At 35.8% G+C, this 21590-nt stretch overlaps 1 protein-coding gene across 1 annotated transcript in view; it reads left to right on the forward strand.

Annotated features, from left to right (window-relative positions):
- DARS1 (aspartyl-tRNA synthetase 1) overlaps positions 1-21590 on the forward strand; it is an 80081-nt gene that overhangs the window by 44077 nt on the left and 14414 nt on the right. Inside the window, exons 5-10 of the mRNA XM_021668945.2 lie at positions 639-741; positions 6173-6253; positions 7432-7491; positions 15687-15798; positions 16670-16804; positions 21011-21158. Coding sequence (XP_021524620.2) covers positions 639-741; positions 6173-6253; positions 7432-7491; positions 15687-15798; positions 16670-16804; positions 21011-21158 — 639 coding nt within the window. The remainder of the gene's footprint in view (positions 1-638; positions 742-6172; positions 6254-7431; positions 7492-15686; positions 15799-16669; positions 16805-21010; positions 21159-21590) is intronic.

Below are 21590 nucleotides of genomic sequence, written 5' to 3' on the forward strand. Positions count from 1 at the left end.
CAAGTTGTTATAAAAATAAGCTGCCCAGGAGATGCATGTATTTTACACTCATCATACATTAAACTTCATATAGGCATTCTTTTAAGTGAGAGTATACAATCCAATAGTTATAAATCCAGTGACAGAGTATACTCAGAAACTAAAAGTAGTAAGGATTTAATTGCAAAACAGCACCTTAATGTTCTCTTATTATCCTAAAATATTTTCAGTTGACCTTCTTCTGTTATTTAATTCCATCACATACCAATAATTGCATTTATTGAAGCCAGTATTTCTCATTATAGGAAATGCTAATCTTAGTGAATCTCAAAAATAGGGAGGGAAATGTTCTTTAATAAATAATTAAAAGACTTTTTACTACTTTTCCCAATTTAGTACTGGTTTCATTACCTTTTATGTCCAGGGTATTTTATAAGTGGTAACTAAATTATGGAATCTAAAAAATCATCTCTTCAAGGAATCTCACAAGGTATGCTACATAAAGCTCATTCTAAGTAGGTTAAATAGACTGGCTTTATCTCAAGTGGCTTACTGTATTAAAGAAGAGTTTAACATATTCAGCTTTACTGCTGAAACACCAAATGAGTTCTGACACCTCTGATGAGATGATTAAAGTTGGGAATTTTTTCTCTTGACAGCATCAACAAAGAGAGCATTGTGGATGTAGAAGGTGTTGTGAGAAAAGTGAATCAGAAAATTGGAAGCTGTACACAGCAAGATGTTGAGTTACATGTTCAGAAGGTAACATTTTTCAAAATATAAAATTGCATATAAAAATTGATTTGGGTTCTAATAGTTTTTCATGTCAAATGTATATGTTCTTACTGATTAAAATTAAAATTAATGTAAAATACTGAGGTTTATAAATTAGTTTACTGAATCAATTGGCTTTTGTTATGTAACAAATCACCCCAGTACTTAATGACTTAAAACAACAAACATTTATTTGCTTACAATTCTGTGATGCACCAACTGAAATAGCTCATCTGCTCCATGTGACATTGGCTGGGCTCACTGATAAATCTGGGGTGTCCCTTCCTGTGGCCTCCCCTCATCCAGCAGGCTAGCCCAGATATGCTGATATTCAGGTACCAGGAGGGTTCCCAAAGGCAAGAGAGAAGAGAGTGAAGCCCTAAGAACAGACACTTTTCAAGCATCTACTTGTGTCTGTCACATCTGCTAAATATTCCACTGGACAAAGTCACACAACAAAACTTAGATTTAAGGGGTAGAGAAATAGATTCTAACCCTTGATGGGAGGAAAGGCAACGTTATTGCAAGGGAATATACATGCAGGAGCAAGAGGAAGTATTGCAGTCATTTTTGCAAACAGTCTACCACAGCCACATAGGGAAGAATTTAAAACACATCTGAAAAACTACTCACCAATATAAGTGAGTAATGATGAACCTATCTTGCTGTAAGTTTTCTGATGTACTTTTAAAGGATGATTAATTAATTCTTTATCTTATAATCATTATTTTTCTGATATTTTTACAGCATAGAGAAGTCAAAAAAATAGTACCAATAGTAGCTTCTTTTTTTTTTTTTTTTTTTGAACAAGACTTATCCCTTATCTGTTTTTTTTCTCAGGATTAAAGACTGAAAGAGCTCATTATCATTGACTTAAATATCATAAGTGCCACTTGAGGTCAGGAGTGAAGACCAACCTGGCCAACATGGTGAAACCCAGTCTTTACTAAAAATATAAAAATTAGCCAGGCATGGTGGCAGGTGCATGTAATCCCAGCTGCTCAGGAGGCTGAGGCAAGAGAATTGCTTAAACCCAGGAGACAGAGATTGCAGTGAGCTGAGATCATGCCACTGCACTCCAACCTGGGTGACTGAGTGACACCCCATCTTAAAAAAAAAAAAACCATAAGTGAATTCACACATATATAGTACTATTGAAATCACCCTGCCACTTTGAACCTGCAGTGCTCAGATTTAGGTCTAGATTGTATCTACAGTATGCATTCCTAAATTTCTCTTAAGGAGTAGTCTTTAAGACAGCATGGCTTCTTCTCACCCTGATCCATGTGCACGTGCATGAGCATATGTAAGTCAGGGAGACTGACAGGCAGACAGATTCAGAGATAGGCCCATACGTACTTATTAAGAGTAACATTGTATTTAACTGAAATTTTGATTATGATGGAACTCTTCAAGACTTAGAAAACCTTGCAATTTTTACTGACCTAATTTGACAAATGACTTTGTTGTCTTTGTGTAAGTCTCATCTTGAACCAATCCCAGGAGGAAGTTTGTAACCCAGTAAAGGCAAATTGACCAAAGAGTAAGAATAGAGATAAATGAATAAACCCATTTATGCTGACCAAGAAAGATAACTCCCACATCTTCCAAGTAACACATCTTTTTCAGTACCTGAATGAAGAAAATTTGGCCAGATGTGGTGACTCACACCTGTAATCCCAGTGCTTTGGGAGGCCAGGGTAGGAGGATCACTGGAGGCCAGGATGGGAGGATCACTTGATCTCAGGAGTTGGAGGTTACAGTGAGCTATGATCGTGCCACTGCATTCTAGCCTGGGTGACAGAGCAAGACCCTGTGTCAAAAAAAAAAAAAGTGTGTGTGTGTGTGTGTGTGTATTTCTGTTTTTTACTATTATCTAGATGTATACAGTGTAACATTAATAAATATTAATGATAAATTTTAAGCCTAAAGAGCTTACAAATTTTGCCATAATAAAAATAATTATCAAGTATTTCACAAAGCATGAAGTATTACATACAAAGTAGTTTTTTTAAAAAAAAACAGTACTTTAAGTTCTGGAGTACATGTGCAGAACATGCAGGTTTGTTACATAGGTATACATGTGCCATGGTGGTTGGTTGCATCCATCACCCTGTCATCTACATTAGGTATTTCTCCTAATGCTATCCCTCCCCTAGCCCCCCACCCCTCAACAGGCCCCAGTGTGTGATGTTCCCCTCCCTGTGTCCATGTGTTCTCATTGTACAACTCCCACTTAGGAGTGGGAGCATGTGGTGTTTGGTTTTCTGTTCTTGTGTTAGTTTGCTGAGAATGATAGTTTCCAGCTTCATCCATGTCCCTGCAAAGGACATGAACTCATCCTTTTTTATGGCTGCACAATATTCCATGGTGTATATGTGCCACATTTTCTTTATCTATTCTATCATTGATGAGCATTTGGGTTGGTTCCAAGTCTTTGCTATTGTGAACAGAGCTGCAATAAACACACTTGTGCATGTGTCTTTATAATAGAATGATTTATAATCCTTTGGGTGTATACCCAGTAATGGGATTGCTGGGTCAAATGGTATTTCTATTTCTAGATCCTTGAGGAACTGCCACACTGTCTTCCACAATGGTTGAATTAATTTACACTCCCACCAACAGTGTAAAAGCATTCCTATTTCTCAACATCCTTTCCAGCATCCGTTGTCTCCTTTTTAATGATCGCCATTCTAACTTGCGTGAGATGGTATCTCAATGTGGTTTTGGTTTGCATTTCTCTAATGACTAGTGATGATGAGCTTTTTTTCATGTTTGTTGGCTGCATAAATGTCTTCTTTTGTGAAGTGTCTGTTCATATCTTTTCCCACTTTTTGATGGGGTTGTTTTTTTCCTGTAAATTTAAGTTCTTTGTAGATTCTGGATATTAGCCCTTTGTCAGATAGATAGACTGCAAAAATTTTCTCCCATTCTGTAGGTTGCCTGTTGACTCTGATGATGGTTTCTTTTGCTGTGCGGAAGCTCTTTAGTTTAATTAGATCCCATTTGTCTATTTTGGCTTTTGTTGCCATTGCTTTTGGTGTTTTAGTAATGAGGTCTTTGCCTGTAACTATGTCCTGAATGGTATTGCCTAGGTTTTCTTCTAATGTATTTATGGTTTTAGGTCTTACCTTTAAGTCTTTAATCCATCTTGAGTTAATTTTTGTATGAGGTGTAAGGAAGGGAGCCAGTCTTTCTGCATATGGCTAGCCGATTTTCCAAATACCATTTATTAAATAGGGAATTCTTTCCCCATTGCTTGTTTTTTTCAGGTTTATCAAAGATCAGATGATTATAGATGTGTGGCATTATTCTGAGGCCTCCGTTCTGTTCCATTGGTCTATATCTCTGTTTTGGTACCAGTACCATACTGTTTTGATTACTGTAGCCCTGTAGTATAGTTTGAAGTCAGGTAGCGTGATGCCTCCAGCTTTTGTTACAAAATAGAATCTTATATAAGTAATGACTTTCCTTTATCACTTACTTATTTATTCAGCCAGGAGTTACTGTTGTAACTGTTGTGCCAAGCACCATACTGTTGTGCCAAGCACTATGTGAAGATTCTATGGTCAGAGTACTCACGGTCTAATAAAGAGTATGATGAATTCCTACTAGTTATAAAAGTAGAAGTAGCAGCTCTTCAGTTCTCCAATTTAGATTGGAGATCAAGTTTCTGTTAACTTGTCAAAGGGAATCCTAGAATTTGAGTTTAGGGAGTGGTGACAAATAATTCTATTTTATAATAAGGAATACTAGGGTATTGTATACTATTTCTTAAAGTAGCTAAGCTGAATGCCAGTTTTGATCTGCCAACTAGAAGAGTATAATTCCCTTTCTTGAAGTAACTAAATAAGATATTTTTTCCCTTTTGTGCTTTAGCAGATTTTCCAGATATAGTTTGGGTTAACTAATATGGTAATATGCTTTTTAAAGTTGGCCAGAGAAACAAAAAAATCCTAGCTCGGTCTTTATGACTCAGTTGCTTTTTATCACTAAAATGTGAAATTAGTGTGAGTGAATATTGAAGGATTTTGACATCATAAAGGAACAACCTCTAGGGCAGCTCCTAACCAGGAGAGCAGCAGGAAATGAGATGTGTGTAATATGTTTGATTAGAGAGAGCAATGAAGGGATACTTGGAGAAAGAATGAGAAAAGGAGAAATGTAGCAGAGCTGGACTGAATTTGGTTCTAGTGATGGCAGTGGCAGTGGCACTGGCCAAATGCTGTTAACAATAATAACAAGATGGCCGGGCATGGTGGCTCATGCCTGTAATCCCAGCACTTTGGGAGGCCAAGGTGGGTGGATCACAAGGTCAGGAGTTCGAGACCAGCCTGGCTAACATAGTAAAACCCCATCTCTAATAAAAATACAAAAGTTAGCCGGGTGTGGCAGCACATGCCTGTAGTCCCAGCTACTCAGAATGCTGAGGCAGGAGAATCACTTGAACCCGGGAGGCAGAGGTTGCAGTGAGTTGAGACCATGCCATTGCACTCCAACCTGGGTGACAGAGTGGGACTCTGTCTCAAAATAAATAAATAAATAAATAAATAAATAAATAAATAAATAAAATAATAACAAGTCATATGTTAATTGCTCCTTCATATGAGTTTCCATGTTTATTATTCTGTTTGATTCTTTTTGTTTTGTTTTTTGGGTTTTTTTTTATTTTTTATTCATTTTTATATTCTGTTTGATTCTTATAGCAGACTTTAATTTAAGCTCTGAGATTAAGTGATTTCCCTAACAATAGCTTTTTTTGTGTTTGTTTTTGTTCCTGTTTTCGTTTTTTGAGAAAGGGTCTCACTCTCACCCAGACCAGAGTACAGTGGTGCAGTCTTGGCCCATTGTAACCTCTGCCTCCCAGGTTCAAGTGATCCTTCTGCCTCAGCCACCCAGGTAGCTGGGATTTTAGGCATGTGCCCATGCCTGGCTAATTTTTGTATTTTTTGTAGAGATAGGGTTTCACCATGTTGCTCAGACTGGTCTTGAATTCCTGGACTCAAGTGATCCACCCACCTCAGCATCCCAAAATCCTGGGATTACAGGTGTGAGCCATAGCACCAACCCTAACCATAGCTTTTTTGACATACCTAGACCATAAGCCAGTGCCTACACCCCAATCATTACTCATTTCATTGGTAGGCACCTCAGAATTTACCAATAATTTTTATATATGTTGTCTTATGTGACTGTTCTAATAACCATAAAGATAGGCAAAAAATATTACTATCCTCATTTTAAACAAATCATCAAGTTGAAAAAACCTGTGTCATCTTGTTTGATTTCAGCAGTAGTTTCAGTTAAAGATGTATGCAAACATTGCTTCATGCTTTAGTCAACTGTAGATTGTTTTTTAAGCAAAAGATACAGACTTTGTGTGCTTTCTACTATTTTTGGCATTTCTCACTTTCAGGTTTATGTGATCAGTTTGGCTGAACCCCGCCTGCCTCTGCAGCTGGATGATGCTGTTCGGCCTGAGGCAGAAGGAGAAGAGGTAAAAATTATACTTATGAAATATTATGTTTCCTCTGTATATTTAGTTTGCAAAACATTGAAAACCTGATGCCCTACTTTTGTACTAAGGATGCCTGTGAATTGATTTGAGCTCCATTGTTATTTAAATTTACTCTTAAAATCAGCAATTCTCAAACTTTTTGATATCAAAATGCCTTTTACATTCTTAAAAATAACTGAGAACCCCACAAGCTTTTGTTTTTATTGGTACATGTATCAATATTTACAGTATTGAGGATTAAAACAATTTTTAAATATTTATTTATTAAATATTATATACACATTGCATGCATGTTTGCGTATGCAGTATTATGTAAATAATGAAACTAATATGTTTTATGAAAAATTACTGTTGTTTAAAGCAAAAAATTATTATTGTTAAGAGTGACATTGTATTTAGCCGTCCATTGCCTTAACCACTCTACCACCTCGTCCTACAGGTGACATTCTGTTTATATAACTACAATTCTTTGTAATTTCCGACTTAATAGACAACAACTAGATTCTCATACTGCCTCTGCATTCATTCTACTGTGATAATACACATCATAGAATCTTTAGAAAGCTTCATCCTACAAGTGACATACTGTTTATATAACCATAATTCTTTGTAATTTCCGACTTAATAGACAACAACTAGATTCTCATACTGCCTCTGCATTCATTCTACTGTGATAATACACATCATAGAATCTTTAGAAAACTGCTCAATACACTCATTAAGAGTGAGAAAGAAAAAGTAAGTTCGACTTCAGCTGCCCAAAAGTCTCAGGGACCTTCACTGCTCCCGACACCACATTTTGAGAACCCTACTCTACATCAGCTTTTATCTGTTCATTCAGCGTTGGACTAGCAGGTTAAATCCAGGAATCAATGAAGAAGTGGGTGGTGAAGCTTTCTCATATCCCAATAATGAGGCAAGGCTTTGAGGGGTGGAGGAGGGAAAGAAAGCATTAATAACTGTTGATTCTTTCTCTTCTTTCCATCTGTCTTTTAATGCTAACTTCTCTCTGGCCCCGCTTAATGTTTCTACCATTATTCGAGATCCCCGATTTTTGGGCATAATATTAAGTCTTACTCAATTAAAAATAATCTTTTGTGCTCCTCAAAATGTTAGTAAAATGTGTTTTTTCTTTTTCTTTTTCTTTTTTTTTTCAGGAAGGAAGAGCTACTGTTAACCAGGATACAAGATTAGACAACAGAGTCATTGATCTTAGGGTATGCCTCATTTATTTATTAAGTGAAGCGATTATGCCGATATCAAGAGGGACAGGGAATACCATACCTGCCTCAGGCTTCTAAAGCTAATTGGTATTTGCCTAACTGTAAGTATGATAATACAGAAACAGTTTACTTTTATGACTGGCAGTTCCCTAAAAAGAACTGCAGGCAACAGGAATGGTTAAACTAGTTACCAGGATATTGACTTGTTTTGTTTTGAAATGACAAATGAATTTGAAGCCAGTAAATGATCTTGCTTCCAGGTGATATTTTTTTTTAGACAAGTTATTCAGCAAGTAGAAACATAACCGTTAATATCACTACAAAGTTATGAAAAAAATTAAATGCACATTTTAGATCGACCAGGTGGAGGTGAGTAATTAATGCTTTAATCCTTTGAATTTGATTGGAGCACAGAATTAAAAATACGGAAGCAGTTCGCTCTGGTGGTTTATGCAGTAGTCTCATGGGTCTTCTGTTTCCCTTTCTGGTTTGGTTGCAAGTGAAAGAGAGTTTAGTGGTTTCATCATTATTGTAGTAAAACTATTGTCATCTTTCTTTCTTAATGTTTTGACCACATCTTCCTTTTTTACTTAAATATTCTACCTCAATCTCAAATTTTTTGTCACCTTAAGCGTTCTTCCTGGCTCTTCTACTATCATGTGAGTCTACCCTTATTATATACTCATGTTATTCCTAATTATTTGCTTTTTGTCTGTTACCTTTTCCATTTTAATTTGTATAGAAAAGGCAAGCAGTAACCAAGAGTCCTCTTGACGGTACCTATAAACCTCAGGTTTTTCATGTATGTTGGCCACAGGAGCGAGACATCATTCTGTATTTTGCCCTTGCTAGTTGTTCACACAAGTTATTACTGGTTTGTGCCTCTAGAATTTGGCCTGAGGAGTTTTTGGTTTTGGGGTTTTTGTTTTGTTTTGTCCAGATTCATTGCCATCATTTAAAAAATGGGTATTCACATTAAAATCTGGATGATTTTTCTTAAAAAGAGGAGAATCTGGCACATAAGTTAGCATGCTAGGTGGGGCACATACAGGTTTCTTACACTGGCTTTTGCTTTACCCTGCCCTACCCTGCAAATATCATTAGTTTCATTCATTCATGTTATTTGTCTGGCCTTTGCAAGCATTCATTTGTTTAACTCCTACTTTGACTTTACATTTTGGGAGACGTGTTGTATACATTAGTAACTTTAAGTTTTTAAGCACCTTAGTTTACTTCTAAACTACTGTCTTGGTTGGGTGCAGTGGCTCACACCTGTAATCCCAACACTTTGGAAGTCCAAGGTGGGAAGAATGCTCGAGCCCAGGAGTTTGAAACCAGCCTGGGCAACATGGCAAGACCCACATCTCCTCAAAAAATTTAAAAATTAGCCAAGTATGGTGGCATGCATCTGTGGTCCCAGCTACTCAGGAGCCTGAAGCAGGAGGATTGCTTGAGTCCAGAAGGTTGAGGCGAGTGTTTGTGCCACTGCACTCCAGGCTGCACAACAGAGTGAGATCTTGTCTCAACAAATAAAAATAAAAAATAAACTACAATCTAATTTAGCCCCCTACTAGCTCTTTTATAGACTCTCAGCAAAGTCAAGGGTTAAAGAAGTTGGAAATAAAAGGCAGAATCACCATTTTCCTTCTATAATACAAATGTTCCAAGATACATCCTCCTTTTGGTTCTAGTGTAGCCTAACTTTTTTCTCATATGAATTGTTTTCTCTCTGAACTTTCCAGGCAGGTGCCCAGATTAAAAATACTTCACCTTCCAGCCCCCAAGAATGTTAAAGCAATTTTCATTCCTAGAAAAGTGAATTAAAATGTCTCTGGCACCCTTTTCATACATAGCACTCACATCGCTCCTATTCTGATTGGCATGGCAAATTAGCTTCATCCTCATAGGTCAGCAGGTTGTTAGGAGTGTTTTCTGGGAACTTATTCAGGAGAGTTCCATTTAGGTCAGCATTGTTCCCTTTATCTTGCCTCACTCTTAGGTATAGGTGAAGATTGTCCTAGGAGTATATAATTAGTCTTCCCTCTTGGGAATCATTGTTTAAGTACTTTTCCGAAGTATGAATGGATTACTTTAGTTGGTTCAAAATTACAGTCTATTTCTTTATCTAGACCCCCTGTACTATAGCTATTTAGTCTACAAAATATTTATTATGTTCATATTACAGGTTTCTTATACTGTGGAATATATATTGGTCACCTTCAAAGAATGCATCATTTTGTTGGGGAGATAAGACTAGTAGTGTGAGGTCTCCTTAATAGGGATGTCCTCCCTTGGGTTGCCAGGTAAGCATAGAAACTGAGCCATCCTTAAAGGTGAATCATCAGCTCTTTTTTGCCACTTGGTTTCACATGGCCAAGGGGATAGACAGTTCAACTCATGGGCAACCTAACCCTTGAGACCCCGTGGCTTCCCGAAAGTTCCCTTCATTTGCTAATAAACCACACTTTCCTCAGTGCCATCTCTGAAATCACACTATCAAATAGCTCCTACTATGTAATTCTGTAATATTTTTTTTCCTGAATGTTTAGGTATATTTCAGCATCAGGGATTAAGAAAATAGCTATCTGAGCATTGATTTCATTGGTCACTAATGAACCCTACTTTGACCCTGTGGGTTGATGAATGAAAAGTATCTGTTATTATGGTGTGGTTTCATCTTAGCATATACATATTTTTGTTTTGAAATTCATCACCTTTGTCTTCACCGTTCTTTTCTCTTGGACAGACAGTTAACCCCTTAAGTCAAGGGCAATTACATGAGATTATTCTCCCCCTACATTCATGGCAAAAGCCTCCAATCAGTCACAACATACTACATACATATTATTCCTGATGAGCTTAAAGTCACCACACAACACTCAGTGCAGCCTCCACTAACTGAAAATAAGCCTATTTGCCATATCTCCCTGAAACTGTCTATTAACAAAGCCACAAAAGGCTGAAACGAAGAAAAATTAGATACCTTTTAATCAAGAGCCCATTTTCTAACACATTGCCTAGCTTACTACTTTTAATACATATTTTCCAAACTAAAAATTAAAATCTCAGCTCTTTAAGAGAAGCTTTATACTTGTGTAGTATAAGAGATTATCTTGGCAATATCATTTTGATGCCAACATATTGAAACTTATATGACATTTCGGTGGTTTTGCAGTGTTTTCCCAAGTATGGTACCTTTACCAGTGGGAGGTGCACAGTGATTTTTGGGTGTTAAACAGATGAACATTTTTTATTTTAATAGCTATACAATGTAACCAGCAAATAAAATTCATGTTTTCATGGATATTATTGCTTAGAATTAGCTAAGTTTTAAAACATAATTTAAAAGAAAATATTAAGTACTAGTACTGGAGGTACCCAGTATGACAGAAATGATAGTAAAACGCAGAAGACAAGTTTAAGAAATACTGGTTTGTGTCAGCAGTGGGCAGAAGATTGGGAACTCAGGCCTGCCACGAGAATGATAGGTGTTTGATCACCACAACTATGTGGTGAAAGTTGATCTGGATAGTCTGAAATAGTCAAGGAGAGGTATCCTCAGGGATGTCGTAACTGTTGACCTCAGAACGAATGCATCAATTAGAAAAATATTTTAAGGATGCTCAGCACTGTTTTGTATCGCAGGGTCCCTGTATAGGAACATACATACTTGATCTGCTAGCATTTTTGTCATACTTTAGAATGGATGGATATGTGTTGAAATGTGTTGACACAGAGTTAACCTGAACACACACAGCTGGACTCCCCTTGTTATAGTAATATGATAGCAATTTTAGACAGTTTGGATTCTTTCTCTCAGAGATTACTTTTGTTCAATTAGAAATTCTACATAAATCTGGCTGGGCTCAGTGGCTCATGCCTGTAATCCCAGTACTTTGGGAGGCTGAAGTGAGTGGATCACTTGAGGTCAGGAGTTCAAAACCAGCCTGACCAACATGGTAAAACCCCGTCTCTACTTAAAATACAAAAATTAGCAGGCATAGTGGCGGGCACCGGTAATCCCAGCTACTTAGGAGGCTAAGGCAGGAGAATCGCTTGAACCCGGGAGGCAGAGGTTTCAGTGAACCGAGATCATGCCATTGCACTCCCGCCTGGGCAACAAGAAAGAAATTCCATCTCAAAAGAAAGAAGGAAAAAGAAATTCTACATAAATCTGGCCAGGCGCGGTGGCTCATGCTTATAATCCCAGCACTTTGGGAGGCTGAGGCAGGTGGATTACTTGAGGTCAGGAGCTCAATATCAGCCTGGCCAGCATGGTGAAACCCCAACTCTACTAAAAATACAAAATAATTAGCCAGTCGTGGTGCCATGCGCCTGTAGTCCTAACTACTCAGGAGGCTGAGTCAGGAGAATCGCTTGAACCTGGGGTGGAGGTTGCAGTGAGCTGAAATTATGCCTCTGCACTCCAGCCTGGGCAACAGAGTGAGCCTCTGTCTAAAAAAAAAAAAATGTTCTACATAACTCTGATCTTTAAAAATGATGGTTCCCTTTGGAATTAAATCAGATATCATTTTAGAAATGTCTTTCCCACTGCCTTTTCTACTGTCTTTCCTGACCCCTAGTCCAGCTTCACAGTAGTGTCCCTGTAACCTGATAAACCATAAATGAACAGGAATTCTCTGCAGCCATTAAAAGCAAAAGATGTAGTAGGTGATAGTTAAGATGATAACTTAAATAGGTAATATTAAAAGCTACAAGTCTAATACAACATGGAAGTAATTTGTTGTGATGATGCTAAGGAGCCAAATACTATTAAAGATTACATTATAAAGTTTGGGTTTGTTTGAATTTTTGTCTTCTATTGGAATTCTTTCTCTCAGCACCCTGACTTCTCTCCACGTACCTGTCTCTCTTCTCCATAAAAGATACAGTGTTTGCCTTCTAGTGCTATGAGGTCCTCAGGGAAGGAATTCTACAAATGCAAAATGTTGTTTTTCCCCTTATTTCAGATCTTTTGTGTAATACAGATTATCAGTGTTTTAAATTTAATAAACATACTTTTGGAAAATTTGGTATAAAATTTAAAAATACTATTTTAATATTAAGAAATGTCAAGCTTCTTTAAAACTAAAGTTCAAGAACTGGGTTTTCCGTTTTGTTTTTCTAAAAGTAATTTTTTAAGTATAGAAAAATTAGTTTTCTACTTTCTGTTTAATTTGTCTTCTACCTCATGCCCTCTGTAATCACCATTAACACCTAGCCCAGTGCCAGTAGGCATATAATAAATATTTGTTGAATGAGTGAGGAGTAAGTACTATCTTTTCACATATTATGGTATTATTAAAATATTTGTTTGACCCAAAACAAATTTTAGATTTAAACATTAAGGAAACTAATATCATTAGTATGGTTTATAACTTAAATGATAAAGCCTTTTTCCTGTTCATTTATGTATCTTAAGGTAAGGGTAAGTATAGTAATGATAAATACATAAGGTATTTGTACATTGCTTGTCAATTGAAAATAAGGTTGTTATATAATTACATTGAAATTAACATATTGCATTCACTTTATGTATTATATTTTAGAAGCATTTAATTTGAAATAGGTTTAATATATAATTACCCTATTAAACATAATTTTGTTATATACATTCTGTAATCTTACTGACAAGTTGGATCATTGTTGATTTTTACCTTAACTATCAAATTCTTAAACACATGTCGAAGTCAATTGTAGTAATCAATATGTAACAGGGAAACAGTTTTTAAATGAGTCTATAAACAATTGATTTTTGTTCTCTTTAGATCTGTTTCACCCAAAATGTCTTGTTTTGACCAGGAGAGGAAAAAATACCTTTTCCATTTCTTATTTTAACTATGTTGTATTGTTCTCTCATGTAACAATAATGCTTTCTGAAGGAGGAATAAATGTAGAAAGATGACCCAGCATTAGGTGCAAAAGTTTCTCAGACTCTGATGCAGTCTGCTTAGTACTCTTCCTCTGCTAAATTAACTGACCAACCTGGGCCTGAGAACAGTATGCTAATCTTAATATTAACTCTTTATCTTATTCTAACCAGCAGAGATAGCTAGTCTGAATTTACTAGCACAATATGATTATCTTCTCAGTAATAGGTATTCTTGCTAGTAAGAAACATAATCAAAATAGTTGAGGATTTATTTTGAAATATTTGTTTTTCTTCCTTGTTACTTACTTTTAAAGAACATCGTACATTTAGTAATTCTTTTTTCTTTAATTATTTTCCCATTCACCTCTGTGACTGGCGGTTCTCAAATTAAACCATTTAAAAGCTAGAATCTGCTAGAGAATTTTCTCCAGTATGTAAATGCTAGGTGGAAATTAGGATGTATTGAAATTGTCATGTGATTAACTGTTCAGTGTCTAATCAAGTAGGTCCCTGCCTTCCTAGCAATTAGTAAGTGCCTTGAAGAAACTAATGAGAAAAAAATGATTTTTCTTATATGTGACAGATCCATTTTCTCCATAAATGTTACACATTAACATACTTGTTTATACAATCAGGAAGTGAAGAATCTGGGCACTGTACAGTTTTTTAAAAACATAATTGGTGAAGTTTTTATTCATATTATATATAATTTTTGACAACCAGTTCATAAGTGTAATTTCCGTTTAGTAAAATTTTGGTTAGTTGAAGTGAGTTTAGCCAGGCATTGTGGCTCACACCTGTAATCCCAGCACTTTGGGAAGCCATGACGGGCAGATCACCTGGGGTCAGGGGTTCGAGACCAGCCTGGCCAAAATGGTGAAACCTGGTCTCTACTAAAAATACAAAAATTAGCTGGGCATAGTGGTGGGCACCTGTAATCCCAGCTACTCAGGAGGCTGAGACAGGAGAATCACTTGAACCCAGGAGGCGGAGGTTGCAGCGAGGTTGCAGTTTTGTTGAGTTACCTAAGAGGCAAGTGGCAATAAAATGTATTCAGTGACCCTCTTATAGAACATATTCTGAATTGAAATACATCTGTCTACATTTATCAGTAACAGTGAAACAGCTTTTTGTTAAATAGGTCACTAGGTTTTTGAAAGCATAAGATTAATCAGTTTGTTTTGATTGGATGAACCAAATGTTTCATTAAACCACATAATGTGAAAAAAGCCACAAGTCTTTTTCTATAGTTTAAATGTAGACATCTTGAATATGAATAAGTAAATAATAAATTATAAAGATCTTTTAAGTGGTTTTCATTGTTTTATGAGAAACTATTGATGTAACTTTAAATGTGAACTATAAAATAATGTTACTTGAATATGATCAGTTTACACGAATGTTTTTATCTGATCTGCAGAAATTGAAGGTTATTTAAATATCATTCTTTAAAGTGAAAGAAATGTAATCATTTCATCATTAACAGTGTTTTCTCAGGATACTACTGTGTAAATGCAGAAGAGGTGAGCCCTTTGAGATGGAAGAAGTAATTGAAATTCTTGTAATAAGACTAAGAAGACAGTTTCTTCACCTAACTCCACTATTCACAGCTAACTTAGTGGTCTGAGTTGAAATACTTTACTAAACACCTACCTAGCCATAGGATAGCTATTTTTAAAAAATACAATAAGCCAGACCTAAAGATAAGAAATCACTTCTTTTGACCAGAGAAGTGGACAAAAGTTAGTCTAAAGTAGAGATAATTACCTCTAGAGCTTTCTGGTTACCATCACAACTAATTGAGGCTAAAAGTAAAACATGAGAAAGAAAGGAGGGAAATAGAGAAAGTAGAAAGAATAGGTGACTGTGCTGGACAAGAGTACTAAATACATTTTTTAAATTCATTTATTGTCAAGTAACAACATCTTATTTAGAACATTAATATGCTGCACAAACGTTGGTACGTCTCACTTTATGGGTTGCCTTTAAAAAAAGCAGTACGACCATTCACAAATAAGTTGTTTTACTAATTGTTAAGAAATATTTTTCTTTTATGGAGTTCCTACAAATTAAAACATCTGCTCACTAAGCATTTCTGGTGAAATAGCTTTATATGATCATATGTAGTCATTATATTCCAGCATGCTTTTTTGCCTTGTATTGTATTTATTTATGTCCTTTTGTCTTCTCCCCAATTATTAGAATTTTAAAATGTTGAAAGCAAGAATTATTAGGTTTTCACAGTGCCTAGCCCACAGAGTTAGTGTTTAGTTAATTAATTATGTTGATTTGATTAGATTTTATTACTATCTTCTAGACATCAACTAGTCAGGCAGTCTTCCGTCTCCAGTCCGGCATCTGCCATCTCTTCCGAGAAACTTTAATTAACAAAGGTTTTGTGGAAATCCAAACTCCTAAAATTATTTCAGGTATGCTTCAAAATATTTCTCTTAATTTTTAAAAATAAATTTGCTTTCCAAGAATTACTTTATATTAATAAAATGTTTATCTTGAGAATCCCGGGGGTCCCTTAAGGTTTATTGCCATGAGACTACTGTTTTGAAGACCATCTTATATAGCAACAATCATATATCGCCAGCCTTAATAAGTACATTGTCTTATTCCAAGAGTCATTTTCTTATAATGATTGTAAAGTGAGGCACTAACACACAAAGTGAGATTCACAGAAGTTATACCAGGAACCACTTTCATTATATAGGTTTCTTTTGAAATTAGTATGCAGTTTTGTTTTGTACAAACTGCATTGTAAAATCAGTAAATATTAATGATGGAAAAATCTCCTTAATTCTTACTCTTGTATGAGAATATTGTCTTAATCATTTTACCCTTTTTAGATTTGTTTAACACTAGAAAGTGTGTTACAAATGGCATTTTGATTCAAATTCAAAATTGAACATTGCATTCTTGATAATTACAAAAATGATTATTCCAGCTCCCGGGGAAATATTTTTAAAAAAGGAAAAATGATGAAGAATATCTTTTTTCATTTTTTTTTTAATTTTACAACTCTAAAGTGGCTTTAATAGTTTTGAAATTGATGCAGAAAGGAAGCGTATATATCCACAGAAGTGAAATAAAAGCATAGCCAAAGAAGTAAATCTGGTTTAAATATAAACTGTTTAGAATCACATATAAGAAGACATACATAGACTATGATTTAGCCACAGTTCTTCATTTTCCAGTTTTTCTTAAAGTGAACTAGCTGAGCATAAACTTTTTAATTAGAAGTTTGTATTGATAAGCTTACAATTGATTATAATATAAATGTTTACATTTCAGCTGCCAGTGAAGGAGGAGCCAATGTTTTTACTGTGTCATATTTTAAAAATAATGCATATCTGGCTCAGTCCCCACAACTGTATAAGCAAATGTGCATTTGTGCTGATTTTGAGAAGGTTTTCTGTATTGGACCAGGTAAGATTTTGACAGTTATGTTGTATCCAAGTGGATAAATTGTACAGTAGTTACAATTTTAGAAACACATTTTACTTATATAATGTACAGACACTTTGAAACCCTAAATTATTTTATCTGCTGACTACACAAATGCTACACTTTGAGGTAGAAAAGACAATATATTTGGGTAGACATTTTCCCAAAAAAAAAAAAAAGTATGGTCAGTAATACTTTAAACAGTTGAGCATCATTCATAGGAATACAATTACAAGCATCATGTATTCTTACAGAGGAATGCTAAAGAAAATTTTTATCTTGAGAATATGTCATTTTTTAAAATTTTTTATTTATTGTACTTTAGATGCTGGGGTACATGTGCAGATCATGCAAGATTGTTGCATAGTTACATTCATGGCAAGGTGGTTTGTTGCCACCATCCCTCCATCACCTATACCTGACATTTCTCCCCACATTATACCTCCCCCACCCTCCCTCCCACTATCCCTCCCATAGCACCCCTGCAACAGACCCCAGTGTGTGATGCGCCCCTCTTTGTGTCCAAGTGTTCTTGTTGTTCAACACCTGCCTATGAGTGAGAACATGCGGTGTTTGATTTTCTGTTCTTGTGTCAGTTTGCTGAGAATGATGGTTTCCAGGTTTATCCATGTCCCTACAAAGGACACAAACTCATCGTTTTTTATGGCTGCATAGTATTCCATGGTGTATATGTGCCACATTTTCTTTGTCCAGTCCATCATTGATGGGCATTTGTGTTGGTTCCAGATCTTTGCTATTGTAAACAGTGCCGCAATGAACATAAGTGTGCATGTGTCTTTATAATAGAATGATTTATAGTCCTTTGGGTATATACCCAGTAATGGGATTGCTGGGTCAAATGGAATTTCTATTTCTAGATCCTTGAGGAATCACCACACTGTCTTCCACAATGGTTGAACTAATTTACAGCCCCACCAACAGTGTAAAAGTGATCCCACTTCTCCACATCCTTTCCAGCATCTGTTGTCTCCAGATTTTTTCACGATTGCCATTCTAACTGGCATGAGATAGTATCTCAATGTGGTTTTGATTTGCATTTCTCTAATGACCAGTGATGATGAGCATTTTTTCATATGTTTGTTGGCTTCTATATGTCTTCTTTTGAAGAGTATCTGTCATATCCTTTGCCCATTTTTGGATGGATTTGTTTTTTTCTTGTAAATCTGTTTCAGTTCTTTGTAGATTCTGGATGTTAGCCCTTTGTCAGATGGATAGATTGCAAAAATATTTTCCCATTCTGTTGGTTGCCAGTTCGCTCTAATTATTGTTTCTTTTGCTGGACAGAAGCTCTGAAGTTTAATTAGATCCCATTTGTCTATTTTGGCTTTTGTTGCCATTGCTTTTGGTGTTTTAGTCATGAAGTCCTTGCCTATGCCTATGTCCTGAATGGTTTTGCCTAGGTTTTCTTCTAGGGTTTTTATGGCATTAGGTCTTATGTTTAAATCCTTAATCCATCTAGAGTTAATTTTAATCCTTAATCCATCTGGAGATAATTTTAGTGTAAGGTGTCAGGAAAGGGTCCAGTTTCTGCTTTCTGTACGTTGATAGCCAATTTTCCCAACACCATTTATTAAACAGGGGATCCTTTCCCCATTGCTTGTTTTTGTCAGGTTTGTCAAAGTTCAAATGATTGTAGATGTGTGGTGTTGCTCTAGAGGCCTCTGTTCTGTTCCATTGGTCTATGTCTCTGTTTTGGTACCAGTACCATGCTGTTTTGATTACTGTTGCCTTGTAGTACAGCTTGAAGTCCGGCAGCATGATGCCACGGACTTTGTTCTTTTTGCTTAGGATTGTCTTGGCTATGCCGGCTCTTTTTTGGTTCCATATGAAGTTTAAAGTGGTTTTTTCCAGTTCTGTGAAGAAGGTCATTGGTAGTTTGATGGGGATAGCATTAAATCTATAAATTACTTGGGTAGTATGGCCATTTTTACAATATTGATTCTTCCTAACCATGAGCATGGAATATTTTTCCATCTGTTTGTGTCTTCTCTTATTTTCTTGAGCAGTGGTTTGTAGTTCTCCTTGAAGAAGTCCTGAAAATGCATTTTTTGAAAATATACACCATCTGAAATATACCTAAGTATATATTTTAATAAACCTGAGTACAGTTAGAAAAAAATTAGCTCCCATTTGGACTCTTTTCAGCTCCCCATCAACACTAAAGAACAGGTAGTTGCAGTGATCAAAGTAATATATGTTGTTGTCCTTTATAGCTTCTTACTCTTGTACTTCTGTCTAATTTGCTACCAATTTTATTCCAGAGCTGTTCTGTTAAACTATTTCGTTTGTACTGTTCTTTCTATCGGTAATATGCTGATGTCCATTAGAAACTAACAAATATCTTATATTTAATAAATTATATTAATATGGTTTTTAAGAAATGTTGGCTAAAAGTCAAGCACAGGCACATAATCATGTGGCAGCTTCTTTTTTGAAGCTAATTAGAAGTGAAAAGCCAGCTTTACTTTATTCTTTAAAACTTACCAAGTTATTTTATATATGTTTTTGATAGCTTAATAAAAATTAACTACTTGCTAATAGAGAAACTGGCAGGATCATTAAGGGTCTTAATTTTCTGAATTTATTAACAAGTTATTTGTTGAACACCTGCTACATATATAACCTTGTGCTAGGTACCAGATACATAAAAGAAGAATCAGCCAGCACTTCTCAAATGTTAATATGCACACAGATTATCTGGAGATCTTGTTAAAATGCAGATTCTGAGGCTGGGCATGGTGGCTCACGCCTGTAATCCCAGCACTTTGGGAGGCCGAGGCAGGCGGATTGCCTGAGCTCAGGAGTTCGAGACCAGCCTGGGCAAACGGTGAAACCCCATCTCTAACTAAAATATAAAAAATTAGCCAGGCATGGTGGCATGTGCCTGTAGTCCCAGCTACTCAGGAGGCTGAGGCAGGAGAATTGCACGAAACCAGGAGGTGGAGGTTGCAATCAGCTGAGATCACACCACTGCACTCCAGCCTGGATGACAGAGCGAGATTCTATCTCAAAAAAAAAAAAAATGCCGATTCTGATCAGTAAATCTTGGGGGAGGCCTCAGATTCTGTAGTTCTCACAAGTTCCTGCATATTGATGCTGTTCATTTGCAGCCCATGCTGTGAGTGACAAGGAAATCAACATTGTGCCTGCTCCCAAGACTGAGTAAGACATGCATACATATCACAGTCATAGGGAATAATCAAATAATTTTTACAACGAATAATCAGATTGTCTGTACACTCAGCAAATTGATGTTAATATATAGTATAAGTAGTAAGTGTAAAAAGAGAGAAAACAGTTTGTTAGAGTCACCATAAAAGAAAATTCAAACTGAAATGTGCTTCAAAGACAGTAGTATATATAGACAACAGAGATGGCATTCTAGACAGGAAGCAGAGTAAGTAAAGAGCAGGGACTACACAAGAAAACAAAAATAAGACAAGTTAGTTTTAAGAAGTGAGAAATATAGGTTAGGATTAAATTATGAAAGCATAATGGTTTTAGGGGTTTTTTTTTTTTGTCATTTTATGTCTTACTACAGTAGTCATTTGGGAACCATTGTAAGTTTCTGAGCAAGGATGTGTTATAAGAATATTATTAGTGGTGTGAAAGATGGGTTGAGCTACAATCAGGAAGAATGAACAGGAGGAAAAGTCACCAAGGATATTAAGAGCTGGACTGAGCTAATGTCTCTTAATATCCTCAGTGCCTTTTCATCCTGTCCAGCCTTCCTGACTTTAGCTCGACTCATCTTTCACATCACTAATATTCCTATAAATGACCACTGTAGCCAAATGAGTATGTTACTTTATTTGTAGAGTTTGACTTAATTTGAGTCAAATTTTAATAAAATTGAGAAGAACTCACTATCTCGGTCATAATTGAACATATTTTTAAGTATTGAGAAGATACAGGATCTTGCATTCCCCCAGGGTTCTCATGAACCTCTCTTATTAATTTACATTTGGTACGGCTTTTATTGCATGAACTATAGGAGTTTGTAATGAACTTGCTGTCCAAGAGAATGCGTAAACAGATGGTTTATCAGAGATCCTTCCAGCCCTGTAATATGAAAATAATACCACTGGAATCCTAAATAAAATTTTGTATTTAAATCCCAATTTATCCAAAATTGAAAACAGTATTTGCTGTTTATTAACTTCACAGTATTCAGAGCAGAAGACTCTAATACCCATAGACATCTAACTGAGTTTGTTGGTTTGGACATTGAAATGGCTTTTAATTACCATTACCACGAAGTTATGGAAGAAATTGCTGACACTATGGTACAAATATTTAAAGGACTTCAAGAAAGGTAAAAAGTATTTTATATACCTAGATAGACTTGATTTCAAATCAGTTTGGGCTCTTTTAAAAAAATTCTTCAATTTAAATATGTAAACTAAGTTTCTGTGGACACATATATAAAGATTTACCAGTTAGATGATTCCATTTAATTGGTTGGAAAAATCCACACTCAAAATACTGCTTCTGGGTCCAAATCATTTGGGGCCACAACTAACTTCTATTTTGCTGGTAAATTTAGAACATTGTGAACCGTCCAACTGTATTTTTTTGTTGTTGTTTTTTCCTTTATACTGACGTCCCAAATGTCTCAAGAAGTAGAGCAAGTGTTACTTTTAACAGTTTATTATTTGGGAAATAAGTATGAGGGTAATGCTTAAGAGGTTGGATTCAGCAACATCCTGATAGCCTGAGTTCAAATCCCAGCTCTGCTTGTGCAGGT

Source organism: Aotus nancymaae, unplaced genomic scaffold (assembly GCF_030222135.1).
Source record: "Aotus nancymaae isolate 86718 unplaced genomic scaffold, 86718_ANA_hifiasm-v0.15.2.pri h1tg000029l, whole genome shotgun sequence".
Taxonomy (NCBI): domain Eukaryota; kingdom Metazoa; phylum Chordata; class Mammalia; order Primates; family Aotidae; genus Aotus; species Aotus nancymaae.